General features: G+C 45.6%; 1 protein-coding gene across 1 annotated transcript in view; it reads left to right on the top strand.

Moving 5' to 3' along the window:
• LOC130486263 (fibronectin type-III domain-containing protein 3A-like) overlaps positions 1-14,137 on the top strand; it is a 55,618-nt gene that overhangs the window by 26,448 nt on the left and 15,033 nt on the right. Inside the window, exons 7-19 of the mRNA XM_056859504.1 lie at positions 1,795-1,949; positions 2,501-2,560; positions 4,097-4,235; positions 5,061-5,114; positions 7,259-7,380; positions 7,473-7,647; positions 9,647-9,733; positions 10,178-10,316; positions 10,800-10,868; positions 11,414-11,532; positions 12,087-12,192; positions 12,409-12,584; positions 13,767-13,880. Of these exons, the coding sequence (XP_056715482.1) occupies positions 1,795-1,949; positions 2,501-2,560; positions 4,097-4,235; positions 5,061-5,114; positions 7,259-7,380; positions 7,473-7,647; positions 9,647-9,733; positions 10,178-10,316; positions 10,800-10,868; positions 11,414-11,532; positions 12,087-12,192; positions 12,409-12,584; positions 13,767-13,880 (1,515 nt within the window). The remainder of the gene's footprint in view (positions 1-1,794; positions 1,950-2,500; positions 2,561-4,096; positions 4,236-5,060; positions 5,115-7,258; positions 7,381-7,472; positions 7,648-9,646; positions 9,734-10,177; positions 10,317-10,799; positions 10,869-11,413; positions 11,533-12,086; positions 12,193-12,408; positions 12,585-13,766; positions 13,881-14,137) is intronic.

Raw genomic sequence — 14,137 nt, 5'->3', positions numbered from 1 at the left:
GATGCAACTGCATATGACGATGAAAATCCTGTGGGTTCTCAGTATCTAATATTGTGATGGGACATGTAGGGAAAAGTCCATATTTGAACATGTCGCTGCCAAACTGCCCTGTTTCATCATGATAAACTCTGATTGACGGCCACTCTCCAGGGTGTCAAGCGGAGAACAGTCTTTCCCAACACTCCAACTTGGAAGTTTGAACCTGGGATCTTATAAAGCATGTTCTCTACCGCTAAGCAGTGAGCCCCGGCACTAGCTACTCGCTTACATCAGATAAGCGAGGCTGGTCCACCTACCTCTGTGCTGCTGCTCACGACCTGAGTTCGATCCCGACGGAAGTCGGTTTCAGGTAGCCGGCTCAAGGTTGACTCAGCCTTCCATCCTTCCGAGGTCGGTAAAATGAGTACCCAGCTTGCTGGGGGTAAAGGGAAAATGACTGGGGAAGGCACTGCCAAACCACCTCATAAACAAAAGTCTGCCTAGAAAATGTCGGGATGTGACATCACCCCATGGGTCAAGAATGACCCGGTGTTTGCACAGGGGACCTTTACCTTTACCAGCAGAATAGATGTGCATTTTCTCCTGTGTGACAAAGGGTAATGTGAGCTTTGGAAACAAATGGTAATTTCGGTAGTCAAAAAGAGGGTTTTTCTAAATATGCTTTGCAAAGACTGTTTCTTGAAGAATAAGAAGAGTTAGTTTTTATATGCCGACTTTCTCTACCACTTAAGGAAGAAGCAAACCAGCTTACAGTTACTTTCCCTTCCCCTCCCCACAACAGACACCGTGTGAGGTAGGTGAGGCTGAAAGAGCTCTAAGAGAACTGTGACTAGCCCAAAGTCACCCAGCTGGCATCATATGTAGGAGTGGGGAATCCAACCCAGTTCACCAGATTAGCGTCAGCCGCTCATGTGGAGGAGTGAGGAATCAAATCCGGTTCTCCAGATTAGAGTCCACCATTCTTAACCACTACACCTTGCTGGCTCTATCTGGTCTTCAGCTGTTTTTCAACCTGCCAGGTGTTACCTACCAAGGGGTTGTACCAGAAGCTACAATCACACCCCCTTTTATTTAAAAAAGTTCTTTCCATTCCTTTTTAAGACAAAGAGCCAAGGAATGGGAAAAGCATGACCCAGGTGCAAATGTGTTTTTTAATCATTAAAGTAGAAAAGGATGTTTTGAGAGGCATGGCTTGCGTGATTGGCTTCATCTGCCAATAAAATACAAAAACACATTATTCTGTATAACTGAGTAGTAGTGAAGCCCTGCCCTCATTTGCCATCCTGTCGCCCTGAAGAGCCCCATATGGTGCAAGCAGCGTAATCCTAAAGAGAATTACTCCAGTCTAAGCCCATTGAAATCAGTGTGCTTAGACTGGAGGAACTCTCCTTAGGATTACACTGAAAATGTCAGGTAGATCACAGGTTCTAGTTTAGACTTAAAAGTGGACTCTGCATCTGAAAAGGCCAACGGCTGCTGTTGTCAAGGGCTTCATTGAATCATATCTGTGACTGCAGAACACAGCTGCTAATGGAGGGAACCAGCCATTAAGTAGTTTTAGTAGAAGAAATTAAATACATAAGGAAGTTAAACTAATTTGCTGCATTAAAGTACTGCGAGACACCCCCCAAAAAACCTGTTAACCCCTTCCACACACACACCTGAAAAGATAACACAAACCTAGTACTTTCACCAACAAGTAAAGAAAAAATAGGAAGATGACCCACATATACTTTATCTGATATGGAAGACATGCTAGAAAAGTAACCCTGCTCATTCTTTTGTTCTTCAAAGGTTTCTGAAATTCAGGCAAGGTCAGCAGTCTTATCTTGGAATCCTCCGGTGGCTTCACAAAATGGAGAAACTCAGAATGTCAGAACTGAAACATTCATGTATGAAGTGGCAATTTCAAACAGTGGTAGAAATGGAAAATTTAAATCAATTCATGTGTAAGTTCAGTTTCTCAGTTTGACCATAAAACCTCTGTTTGACACCGTGGGTTGGATCTAGCCAGCTTTTTTATTCATTCTCACCTAATTCCCCCCTCCTTACTACAGCCCCTATGCCACATGGCTTTTGTCCCTATATGTCCCTTGATCCCCAGCATAGCCTTTTTTGGGAGGTCGGAAGGTGTCCCCTCCTCCCCTTTCATTGAATCAGTAGAAAAGATAGTTGGATCTGACCCCCTAACTGGTAGCATGTTCACCAGGACAGATTTCCAGCTTTGTTTCCATATATATTATCTTTTGATATATTGTAGGGTGCTTCCTACTCTAGGGCTAAATCTGTAGATTGTGCTAGCTCAGGGGAATGCTGACAGGGACCATACCGACCACTGTACTTGCATTCCAGTGCCATGTTGTTATCTCGGCAATGCAAGGGTGTTCACTGTTGGAAAACATTAAGGCTGATGTGGCAAGAAATCCATTGTTGTAGTCAGCTGTAGACTATTGTGCTTGGAAATGTTTAGCTGTTGCCTAACGGACTCGTTCCTCCACAGTGGTGAAGAGACAACTATTACTGTTCCTGATCTCAGACCAGCCACGGACTACCACGTTAGGTGAGCACGGAGAGAGAATGTCACAAGAAATTGAACCTGTTGTTGAAATGATGGGATATGACCTCCTCCTTGATCTTCCTCGCCACTTCCCAAATAGCAGTCTAGTTTGAAATTATTTAAAAGATAAAATGAATATATGCAAGGTAGTGGGGATAGAAGAAGAAGAGTAGGTTTTTATATGCTGACTTTCTCTACCACTTAAGGAAGAATCAAACTGGCTTCCAATCACCTTCCCTTTGTCAGTATCAGGCCTCTGTCCCTAGCATCCCATAAGCAAACCCATCCAGGCAGGTAGCTCTGAAACAGTAATACTTTATTAGGAGCAAAAAGACAGATTAAAAGACTGACTGCCTACAGGCAGGTGAGGCTGGTAATGGCGAAACATAGGCAGGGTACACGTTTAAAGCACTACAGGCTGTGAAGGTAAACATGGCTAAGCAACCCCGAGATAAGCGATTCCCAGGAAGGAAGACTAAACATTAGAGCAGTTGTGGAAAACAGGACGAGCGAAACTGTGCACAGAGTTTACAGGCATGAGAACCAAGGACTTGACTTGTAGCCAGAAACTGGCCTACTCATGTCAAGAGCCTTTACTCCTGCTGACGGCAAAGGCCTGACACCCTTCACCTCCCCACAACAGACACCCGGTGAGGTAGGTGGGGCTGAGAGAGCTGTGACTAGCCCAAGGTCACCCAGCTGGCTTCATGTGGAGGAGTGGGGAAACCAGCCCAGTTCACCTGATTAGCCTCCGCCGCTCATGTGGAGGAGTGGGGAATCAAACCCGGTTCTCCAGGTTAGAGTCCACCGCTGTTAATCGCTACACTATGCTGGCTCTCAAGAGAGAGAAGTTGAGGCATTGAGCTGGCACTATATTGTTCTCTATACTATATAAAATGTTGTGTTTGCTAAGTAATATTTCTGGTACTGCAGAATACCAAATACTTTTTCTACTCTAACATTTACTTAGTATTGCAACGTAAAGGACAGCAGTGTTCCAGTGCTGCTCCTTAGCAGCTTGATTGTTCTTGGAGCTGATATAATGGCCAGCCTTGCCATGTAGGGGAGGGGGACACAAAAGCCAGAGTGCCCCATGTTTTTTTCTTCAACAAGGATTGTCTCTTTTGCATCTTCTTCTCTCCTCCTAGCTAGGTAGCTGACCTAGAAGAAGAGTTGCACGCGACAGATCCTGCCTTCTGTGTGTGATTTTGCCATCAAGTCACAGCTGACTTTATGGCAACCCTGTGGGTTTTCAAAGCAAGAGATATTTGGAGGTGGTTTGCCTCCGTGTGGGCTGAGAGAGTTCTGAGAGAACTGTGACTGGCCCAAGGTCACCCAGCAGGCTTCATATGGAGGAGTGGGGAATCAAACCTGGTTCCCCATGTTAGAGCCCACCGTTCTTAACCACTGCAACCACACTGGTTCTTAGATTACTGTCTATCAGTGCATTATCATCAGTCACAGATTTTAAGACCTCAGCGTCATTGTATACCTAGAGCAGTTCCTTAACCTTTAATTTCTTCTTCTTCTACAAATCAGAGTTTCAGCCTCAAGCAGGTCCACAAAGGAAATTGTTTCAGAACTGGCGAGTTTCACTACAGAGAGCTGTGAACCAGACCCTCCAGCTGCACCGAAAGTAGCCAACAGAACCAAAAACAGCCTCACTTTACAATGGAAGGTAATTTTTATGTTTTAGCCATGAAGACAGCTTCAGGGAGTTGCTCCTCAGGAGCGCTGGACACGAACTGGACTCCCAAATGGCGAAGGTGTTTCCAGACCACCCAGTGAGTTGAATCTTGTCTCTCGCAGAGCCTCAAGACATGCTGATTGCTAGATTAGGACCGTGGTGGGTCACTGAACATACAACAGTTGGAATTCAGGATGTGCTTCACCTCGTTCTGTAGGGCAGCACTCCCACACAGAGCAAGCAAAACAGCATATAGAATCATAGAATTGGGACCACCAAGGTCATCTAGTCAAACACCCTGCACAATGCAGGAAATTCACAACAGTAGTACAGGTAGAGTATCCCTTATCTTGACATCCCATATCTCGACTGATCCGAAAACTGAACTCTGTGAGCTGGCATGCAGGCATATCCGTGCTGCCTCACCTAAAAAAAAAATACAGTGTACACTGTGTTGTAGGTGGAGACTGAAAGCCTGCCGTTGTTAGTTTGTTGTTTGTTGTTGCTCTTCAACAGCTGATGCAGGAATTCTGGTGATATGGTTACACCTTTTGTTTCTGATGTACACAACATTATTAAAAATACTGTTTAAAATCACATTCAGGCTATGTGTATAAAGTGTATATAAAACATAAATTAGTTTGGGTCCCATCCCCAAGATCGTCTTTATGTATATGCAAAAATTCCAAACTATTCCAATATACGGAAAGATCCGAAATACGGACCACTTCTGGTCCCAAGCTGCCTTCACTTTTCCTTGACAAAATTCGCAACAGTAAGCATTTGGGCAAAATATTTCTCTGTCTTTCTTTTCAGTCCTCAAATGATAATGGCTCCAAGATAACAAACTACCTTTTAGAATGGGATGAGGTAAGTCCTTTGCTTTTGAGATAGGAACTGCAGCGTAGTCATCCTGTAGGGTTGAAAATGTGTGTTGCCTACGTCCTGTATGCCGCGCTGTACCGCTCAGTGGGTCTGGTCCTGCGGATCAGTTCTGCTAACAGCAGCCCTTTTCCTTCGATGCAAGGACGCATCTGTTGATGCAAGAAGTTCTTCTGCTAGCGGGATCCAATTGAATATGCTGCTTAGTGCTTGTGTGAGGCTGAGAGTTCGCCTTCAGTTAGGTGAATATGAATATGCTGCAATCTCTCCTTCCCAGAAAACCACCATGGGAAATGAGATGGCTTCTCTAGAAGGCTTAGTCAGAAGCTTACAGAGTACTTTGCCAGTGTGTTACTCGTTTTACTTTATGCCTCTAGGTGTGATTTATTTATTTATTGCTGTCTTTATTAGTACTTCCATTGCAATCTGTTTTTAGTCTTACTATACAGAATCTTGGAGGTCTAGTGGTAGAAACATTTATTTGTTCATTTATTATTTTAAATTTCTTTCCCTCCCTCCCCAGCCGAAGCCAGGCTCAGGGCGGGATTGATTTTCCCAGCTGTCGAAATGTGGTCTAGTTTTATTTAATTTAGCAATCTGCTTAAAACTAATAAGTTAAGAAGCAGTATGAAGTAGGGCTGTTGAAAAAAAAATTCGGTAAAGTTCGGCTTCAGCAAAATTTGGCCCTTTTAAATTCGGGCCGTGCCGAAGTCCGAACTCCCCCGCTTCGGATCCCCGAAATTCGGCGGGAGATCTGGAGTTCAGGGAAAAATTTGGCCAGGTCTTTAAATGCTGGGCGCCACATGCCCAGGCGGCGCCCACCACTTCAAAGAGTCGGGAAGGGGGCGGGGGTCTTTAAAGAGCCCCCCCGCGGGCCTTCACGGGGCTTCCATGAAGGAGCGCGGGGAGCTCTTTAAACAGATCTGCGCCTTCCAGCTGGAAGGCACAGATCTGTTTAAAGGGCCCCCTGCACGCCTTCAGGGAAGCTCCATGAAGGCACGCGGGGGTGGGGAGGAATCAGAGGCGCAGATCTGTTTAAAGGGCCCCCTGCGCGCCTTCAGGGAAGCCCGTGAAGGTGCGGGGGGGCAGAGGGGTTTAAACACCCCCCACCCCTCTTCCCGGGACTCCTGGGAAGAGGGGCGGTGGGTTGTCAAGCCCCTCTGCGCTGTCTGCGCAGGCAGGGCAGAGGGGTTTAAAGACCCCCCGCCCCTCTTCCCGGGACTCCCGGGAAGAGGGGGGATGGGTTGTCAAGCCCCTCTGCGCTGTCTGCGCAGGCAGGGCAGAGGGGTTTAAAGACCCCCCGCCCCTCTTCCCGGGACTCCCGGGAAGAGGGGGGATGGGTTGTCAAACCCCTCTGCTGTGTCTGCGCAGGCAGCGCAGAGGGGTTTAAAGACCCTCTACTGCTGCCCTGAACCCCGAATTTGCCGAATTTATTCCCGAACACCCCAAACTCGCTGAATTCGGCTCCCTGTTTTCCCGCCTTTTTTTAGTTCGGTTCGTCCCGAACTAAAAACCACCGAATCAGGGGAAATTCGGCTGTTTTTCGGTTTGGGACGAACCGAATCGACAGCCCTAGTATGAAGTAGGAGAAGAATACATTAACCACCAAAAGGAATGACTGGTGCTTTGTCTGAATTCTGCAGTGTCGGTGCTGAATTCTGACACCTTCAGATTTGTTACAACGAACAAGATAATTGCGAAAGCACTGTGGCTTGAAAGGGTTAATAGCATCAGCAGGTGAAGAGGCAGGGAGAAGAGACTGGAAATTGTTGAAAGGCAGCCAAGCCCAGCAGTCTGATCATGTGGGGGAAACTAATTAAACCGACTCTGGGTATAGGATTCTCGTTCGCTCGCTGGCTTGCACAGTATGGCCCGCCGCAGTGGCCATGAAGTGAGCTCTGGTTGCAGGGTTGTTTTTCCCCCTGAAGTCCATAGATATCTAGAATTCACAAGCAAAACTGACTATGCCCATGAAGCAAATCTGCAAGAAGTGACAAGATACATAGAAACACTGTACTTGGCTTACCTTGTTACTGAGTCTGGCAGTTGGGGGGGGGGGTTACTAGGGCCAAACTGTCTAGTTAGTCTACTATATATGGTCAGTGATCCAATAGTTTTCTTTCTTTGAAAAGGGAAAGAACGGAGCGTTCAAGGAATGCTACTACGGTCACCTAAAGCAGCACAAACTAACCAAGCTGACCCCTTCTACAAAATACACATTCAGGCTGGCAGCTAAAAATGACATCGGAATGAGGTAAAGATGGAATCATGCAGTTAATGCGGTTTCTGTAAAGTTTCTAATGACCCGAGCTTTTCCTGATCTCTTGAATTTTCCATCCTTCCCAGTGGATTCAGCGAGACGTTGGTATGTTACACCATAGGAATCGTCCCCCCACCGCCTCTGCCCCCTCGGCTCACTGAAGGAGGAGTGACCTGGTTATCGCTTGAGTGGAGTCCTCCGAGTGGAATATCTTCAGATGACTCCCTCACCTACATTTTAGAAATGGAGGAGGAAGGTTCTGTAAGTATCTGGGGTTTTTTAATGGGTTTGGACACCTGGAAGCCCAACATCCAGGGACCTGAAACTGCCTTCTTGTATAGAACATTACAGTACCATCCAGTGAATAATGTATACACTGTTTCAAACACCCCAGTGAAAACAACAGACATGTTTTCCTGGGCCATTTATGCAGGGGTATTTAGTTCCCGCTCCCTGCTGGACTGCTTCAGGGCTTCCTTTGCATTATTCATGATTTTACCAACCTTTAGAAGTCACTTTACTCCTGCCTTGTTCTTTCCCCTTGCCATTTTCATGCCTAGTCTTAACTTCGTGTTTCTCTCCCCATGCCCAATCTGGCTTCTCCCTCCCACATGTCTGTCCTCCCATTCAACCCCTTCCCTCAAAGCGAAGTACAAAAGAGGGAGTGAAACATTCATAAAATGTGCAGGAGGACGCCAACCAAAGAGAGGCTGGAAGGCAGCTCCTGGCAGGGAGCTGTTGAAGAAAGGAGAGGTGGTGGAGTACCCAGCTTTGCAAAAGCACACACACAGATGGGGCAGTTCCTTTAAGGGCTGACCCGCCCCCTCCCAGTAAACTGCAACAAGACTGTGTTTTCAGGGGGAGAGAAGCTCCGTGACTCACTGGGGATGCATAATTAATCACAAGGTACTCCTGGAATTTCTTGGGGGGGGGGGGAGCCCTCATGTATATGATGTTTGAGAATTCAGATCAGAAAACTGAGCAGCAAACCAAACACAAACTTCCCCTGCATAAATGACCCTGGGGCCTTCCAGGAATAATTCAGTAGCAAAATATTGCTGTGCAAGTATGGACCCTGTAGTGGTAGGGTCAAATCCAGTGGGGTGCTGAATGGCCAGTGCTAGAAAGCACCTGATTGTTAACAGCAGTTTTGTGCAGGTCCCTGCTGACTGAAGCTCTGGGCACATGTGGCGCTCCATGCTGGGCACATCCTAGTGCTGCCCGATGCGCTTCATTCTCGGCATCAGCTCTTCACCTATGACAGAGCAGAGCAGATTGTGCAGGACTGGGGAGGTGCTTTGGCTCAGTGCTAGATCAGCTGTTTTGACATGCCAAAGACCCCATTTTCAGTATTTGGTTTCTCCAGTTAAAGGACCTCAGGACCCAGGTACTGGGAAAGCAGAGACCTTTCTTGGCCTGGGATTGGAGAACTGCTGCCATTTGGAATAGGTAATGCTGAGCTTGATAAAGCAGTGATCAGACTCAGTATAAGACTGCTTCACATTGTCTGGGGCTTTCGTATTTGCGGGACCGCCTCTTCTGTTATACCACCCCCCCAGAGCTTTATGCTGCTCTTCTGACATAGTCCTGGTGATTCCTGGCCCAAAAACCATTTGGCTGTCCTCGACCAGGGCCATGGCTTTTTTGGCCATGGCACCTGCCTGGTAGAACTCTCTGTCCAAAGAGACCCGGGCACTACCGGATGTTTTCCAGTTCTGGGGGGCCTGTAAGACAGAGATGTTCCGTCAGGCCGATGGTTGAGGACAAGAGGTTTATATCTATGGCATTCTGTTCTCTGGCCTGGACCTTTATGCTTCCCTCCTGCTTTCTCCTCTCCCCCCCATCCCAGCCTCCTGCTTTCTTTGTTTTATTCATGCTGGGCTTGTCATTATTCCCCCATGCTGTCTGAGATACAAGCTGGGTGTTTCAGTATTGGGGGTGGACAGACGTTAACGTGCCATGATTTTAGAGTGTATTTTAAAGTTTTATCTTGCTTGTGTTTTATATTTTGTTACCTGTTGTTGGTGAAGATTTGTTTTATTTTTGTTGTAAACTGGTCTGAGCCCTGCTTTGGCAGAGGAGGGTGGACCATAAATAACAATAACAACAATAATTACTATTACTATTATTATTATATTTTAAAAGCACAAGTGTAATGGTTGTGTTTTAGCATATACATTTCTTGATCTATTAAATGTTTGTAGGAAATGTCAGTCTCATTTTTTTCTCTTTGTTTTCTCCCCCCTCCCCCACCTCCCAGGATTATGGTTTTCAAGCAGGGTACAATGGAGATGAACTTTCTTGCACTTTAAAAGACCTTAGGAGGAGTACTTCCTATAAATTCAGGGTATGTGTCAAATTGAAGCAATCGTGAGAGTAAAGATCATTTGCCAGTAGCATTTTTTTGTAATGAGCCCTGAATTCTACAATGAGAAATCTGGTGCCTGCTAAGCTGAGGTGCAGGGAAATCATGCGAAGAAGGTCAAATGAATGCTGATCTCCTCAGGGTACCTGGGAAACCACCAAGCCATGTACCATAACATGCAGCACAAACAAACGTGGAAATCTAAACCCCTGTGCTCTACCGTATCTGAAATTGCTTCCCCTGTCCAATGGATATTTCATCTTGGGACTGACCTTTCTGTCATCGAGGAAAGGCTGTTCCCAGGCCTTTCTTCCAAGCTCCCCTTGAACAGTTCTCACTGTTAGACTCTCTCCCACCCATTCCTGTCTTGTACCTCGTACAGATTAATGCTGCTGTTTTACATTCTGTTTGTTTATTGTGCAACAGATTTTTGCCCACAACACTGAAGGAAAAAGCAGTCCTAGCGAGGTAGTAGAATACAGCACAAGCCCCGACAAACCTGGACCTCCAAGTAAACCAGCAGTAAAGGGAAAGATCCATCCTCATAATGTGAAAGTCACCTGGGGTAAGCGAGTTCCCATTTAATATCCCCCCCTTGTTGAGTCAGAAGAGGCGGCACTGGCTACTCTGCATTTGCAGTTTCGGCATGTAATTAACAGCGCAGAAGTAATGAGTGAGAGATGCATTAGTCTGGACGGATGGGTTTGGCGATTGCGTAGATCTCCGCCTATTTAGCATACGTCTCTGTGTGTGCAGGCTGTTTAAAAACATTGTTCAGAATTCTTTTTTTTCTCTGCCCCCTTTCCCCATGTGTCCAAACCTGATTCTGCACATGCTGCATTTTTTTGTACTTCTTCCATGTGTCACTTAATGCAGTGTATCAAAAAAAATTTGCAAAGATCCAAACATGAAAGGCTGCATAATTTCCTTGGGGTATAAGGGTAGGACCAAATGTTCAGGTCTGACTCTTCTTTCTAGGCACGGCTATTTAATTAGAGATTACTGTCCTGCAAATACCATTTTGAACCAAACATCTCGCTTCTTTTAGATCCACCAAAGGATACCGGAGGGTCAGACATCTCCAAGTTTATTCTAGAAATTTCAGAAACCTCACCTGGTAAGCTGCTGAACTTTCTTAAACTGTTTGCACCTATCCGAAGAAAATGCAGCTTTTTTAGTTGTGCCATAAGTTTTGAAATGATACAGGAAACAACAGTAGCCAGTGTGGTGTAGTGGTTAAGAGCGATGGTTTGGAGCGGTGGACTGGAGAACCGGATTCAATTCCCCACTCCTACACATGAGCTGTGGAGGCTAATCTAGTGAACCAAGTTGGTTTTTCCACTCCTACACATGAAGCCAGCTGGGTGACCTTGGGCTAGTCACAGTTCTATTAAGAGCTGTCTCAGCCCCACCTATCTCACAGGGTGTCTATTGTGGGAGGGGAAGGGAAGGAGATTGTAAGCCAGTTTGATTCTGCCTTAAGTGGTAGAGAAAGTCGGCATATAAAAACCAACTCTTCTTCTTCTTCCTTATGTAACCAAAATAATTCCTGCCGTCTAACGTATAGCTTAATAGATGATGTTCTCTAGTACCATTGCAAAGTTGTCCTCCCTCTTGTTTTCTCCGAGGTGGACTGTAATTCATATTTGATTTTTCTCTTAGGAAGTAAATGGGAAACAGCATATACCGGTTCCACACGAGAACATGTCTGTGCTCATCTCAGGCCGGGTACTTCCTACCGGTTAAGGGTTTACTGCGTTGGTAAAGGGGGCCAAAGTCAGGTGAGCAGCCAGGACCCCTAAAAGCAAGCACTATGTGTATCCAAATTCCCTCTAAGCACAGAAAAGCTGTAGAATTTGTTGTCCTGAGAATCAGCATCTTTACAGTAGTTCTGATATGAGTATGCATAAGATACAGGGTAGAATGATTTAACTACAGTCATTTCTGATTTCTTCATGTTACTAGCCCCTATCACTGCAGAAGTTAAAGTGAGCGATGCCTGTCTCTGAAGTCCAGAGGATGGTTAAGTAGGATTTCTGATGATCAGAAAGTGGGGTTTTCACTCTTGGCATCATTCATTGCCCTTCCCATGTGCAGAGTAAACCATGCACGATTAAGAAATATTTGCAAATGTGCAAATACAGGTTGCCAGATTTAGTTCTCTTGGTGCAGAACGTGGGTCCATCCTAGCACAGAATTGTCACCTTCACAGCACAGGGGGGCGTGCAGCCTTGCTTCCAAAGGTTCTGCTCCTGATGGTATTTTTGAGATGAATGTTGCAGTTGGATTTCCCCAGCTGTAGCTTTAATAAACTAATATTTGTGTTCTTTTCCAGCCATCTGATGTACTAACTGTTCAAACATCAGCTGTTCCTCCTGGACCGTGCCATCCTCCATGTCTGGCTGGCAAAGCCAAGCCTAGGGAGATCGCTCTTCAGTGGGGTAAGGGAGAAGTGGAAGAGGGGAGAATGAAACCGGATATATCTTACCCACAAGTATGCAAGTCAGTAAAGTAACATTGGCAAATGTAGTGCAAGTTCGGTTTTTTTTGTTTCCCCCCCCCCCCCCCTCTTAGGATAAGCAACCCTATGGTTCAGGTTAAATTTAGAAACTATTAAGAAACCAGGATTTTCAGGTCTGTCACTTTGTCTTTTGCAGATCCCCCTTCCATAGATGGGGGCTCAGAAGTAACAGAATACATTGTGGAAATGGCAAACTGTGACCAAGATGAGCACAAGCAAAGCTACCGTGGCCAGGCCCTCGAATGCACAGTGAACGGCCTTCTTCCCGGGAGGACGTACTGCTTCTGGATACGAGCAGCCAACAGAGCTGGGGTACCTGCTTAGTTCTTTGCAAATCAACAACTGTGTGACCCTTTCCCAGTACTAACTTCCAGTGCAAATGCCAGCAGGGCATGGCAAGGCTGTGCGCATTCTGCAACCAGGAAACCCAGATTCTGAGCTCAGAATAGATTGCTCCAATGAAATCTATATTGGTGCTTTTGCTATGTTTGCACCCACTTGTTTAGCTCCAGACTCGCTCAGATAAATCAAAGTCTTAATATGAATGCCTCAAAATTTATCAAGGGGCCAAAGGGTATTGTTGGATATGTGGAGCTGCTGTTGTAATCTTTATACATATATGGTGGAAATGTAGCAGAGCAGTAGAATACTGGAATATGATTGCTACAGTGATCTCTCAAGGTATAAGGAAATCATACCCTAAGGTTTTTGTGGGGGGAAGGTTGAATTGTATGGATTTCCATCCTAAAGATGTCCATGAATTTGTTCTCAATGCTGTAACATCTGCAAGGTTAACACTTGCCCAAAACTGGAAGAAGAATATCATCCCAAAGAAGGGGTGGTGGGAGAAACTAGCGGAGTGTGTTCGTTTGTGTAAATTAACCTGCTTATTACACGGCCAAACATCTGATAAGTTTCGAAAATGGAACATTTTCCTGTCCAGAATGAGAACTTAAGCCCAAGCTTGTACAGTTAATGTCTATAGCAGTATTGTATTCTGTAATTTTGTATTTTAGACCCATGTTTGTATTTGATTTGTTTTTCCTTGAAAAGGTTTTTTAACAAAGCAGCAGGAGGAGTGGGGAATCGACCCCGGTTCTTCAGATCAGAGTCCCCCTCTCTTAACCAGTACACCACGCTTAGAAGTCTACAGCAAGCCCTGCTTTCCCTATGTATTTCCATTAGCACAACTGTAGCCTAATTCTAAAGCGCATTTAATTGCCACTGATTGAATCTGTGCTGGGCATTTCATTCTGTAGTTTCCCACTACAGCATAAGAAGGCAGCATTTGGGAAATGCTCATCTGTTCTCTCGGGCCTGGGTCCAGCAAAGCCTGTCGTCCATGCTCAAGAGGGACTCGGGGATTCCATCCATTCATGCTCCAAAGACATGAACGAGGCCTATGTCAGGCTCCATTAGCCAATTTCTGAATGAACATTAGCTTGGTTTATTTCTATCCATTAATTTCAGGTCTTTCTTTTCCCCCTTCTACAGCTGGGCCCTTATTCAGAAAAAACAGAGATTACTACCGCTCCCGGCCCCCCCGATGTGTGCTGTCCTCCCCAGCTAACTTGTAAGACGGCGACTTGCGCAGTAGCCTCGTGGGAGGTACATTGTTTTCCCCTGTATACCTCTTTTCTAAGTAGCAGTTATGCAAGCCCCTGTAAAGTAAATGAGGGGATTGCATAAAGAAATTAATGGGTGATGATAGTTTACGAGCTTAGATAATGAAAGTCTTTGTGTGACCAGGGCATAAAATAAGGGTCAGGGTGGTCTGGAACAAATGGATTTTCTTGTGCTTTTCACCTAAATAAAACCATTTATAATAATGGGTAGCATTTACATGACACATTTGCACAAATGAT

This window comes from Euleptes europaea, chromosome 13, assembly GCF_029931775.1.
Source record: "Euleptes europaea isolate rEulEur1 chromosome 13, rEulEur1.hap1, whole genome shotgun sequence".
Classification (NCBI taxonomy): Eukaryota; Metazoa; Chordata; class Lepidosauria; order Squamata; family Sphaerodactylidae; genus Euleptes; species Euleptes europaea.
Note: the sequence above shows the minus strand (reverse complement) of the source record. Positions and strands in the feature narration are given on the sequence as shown.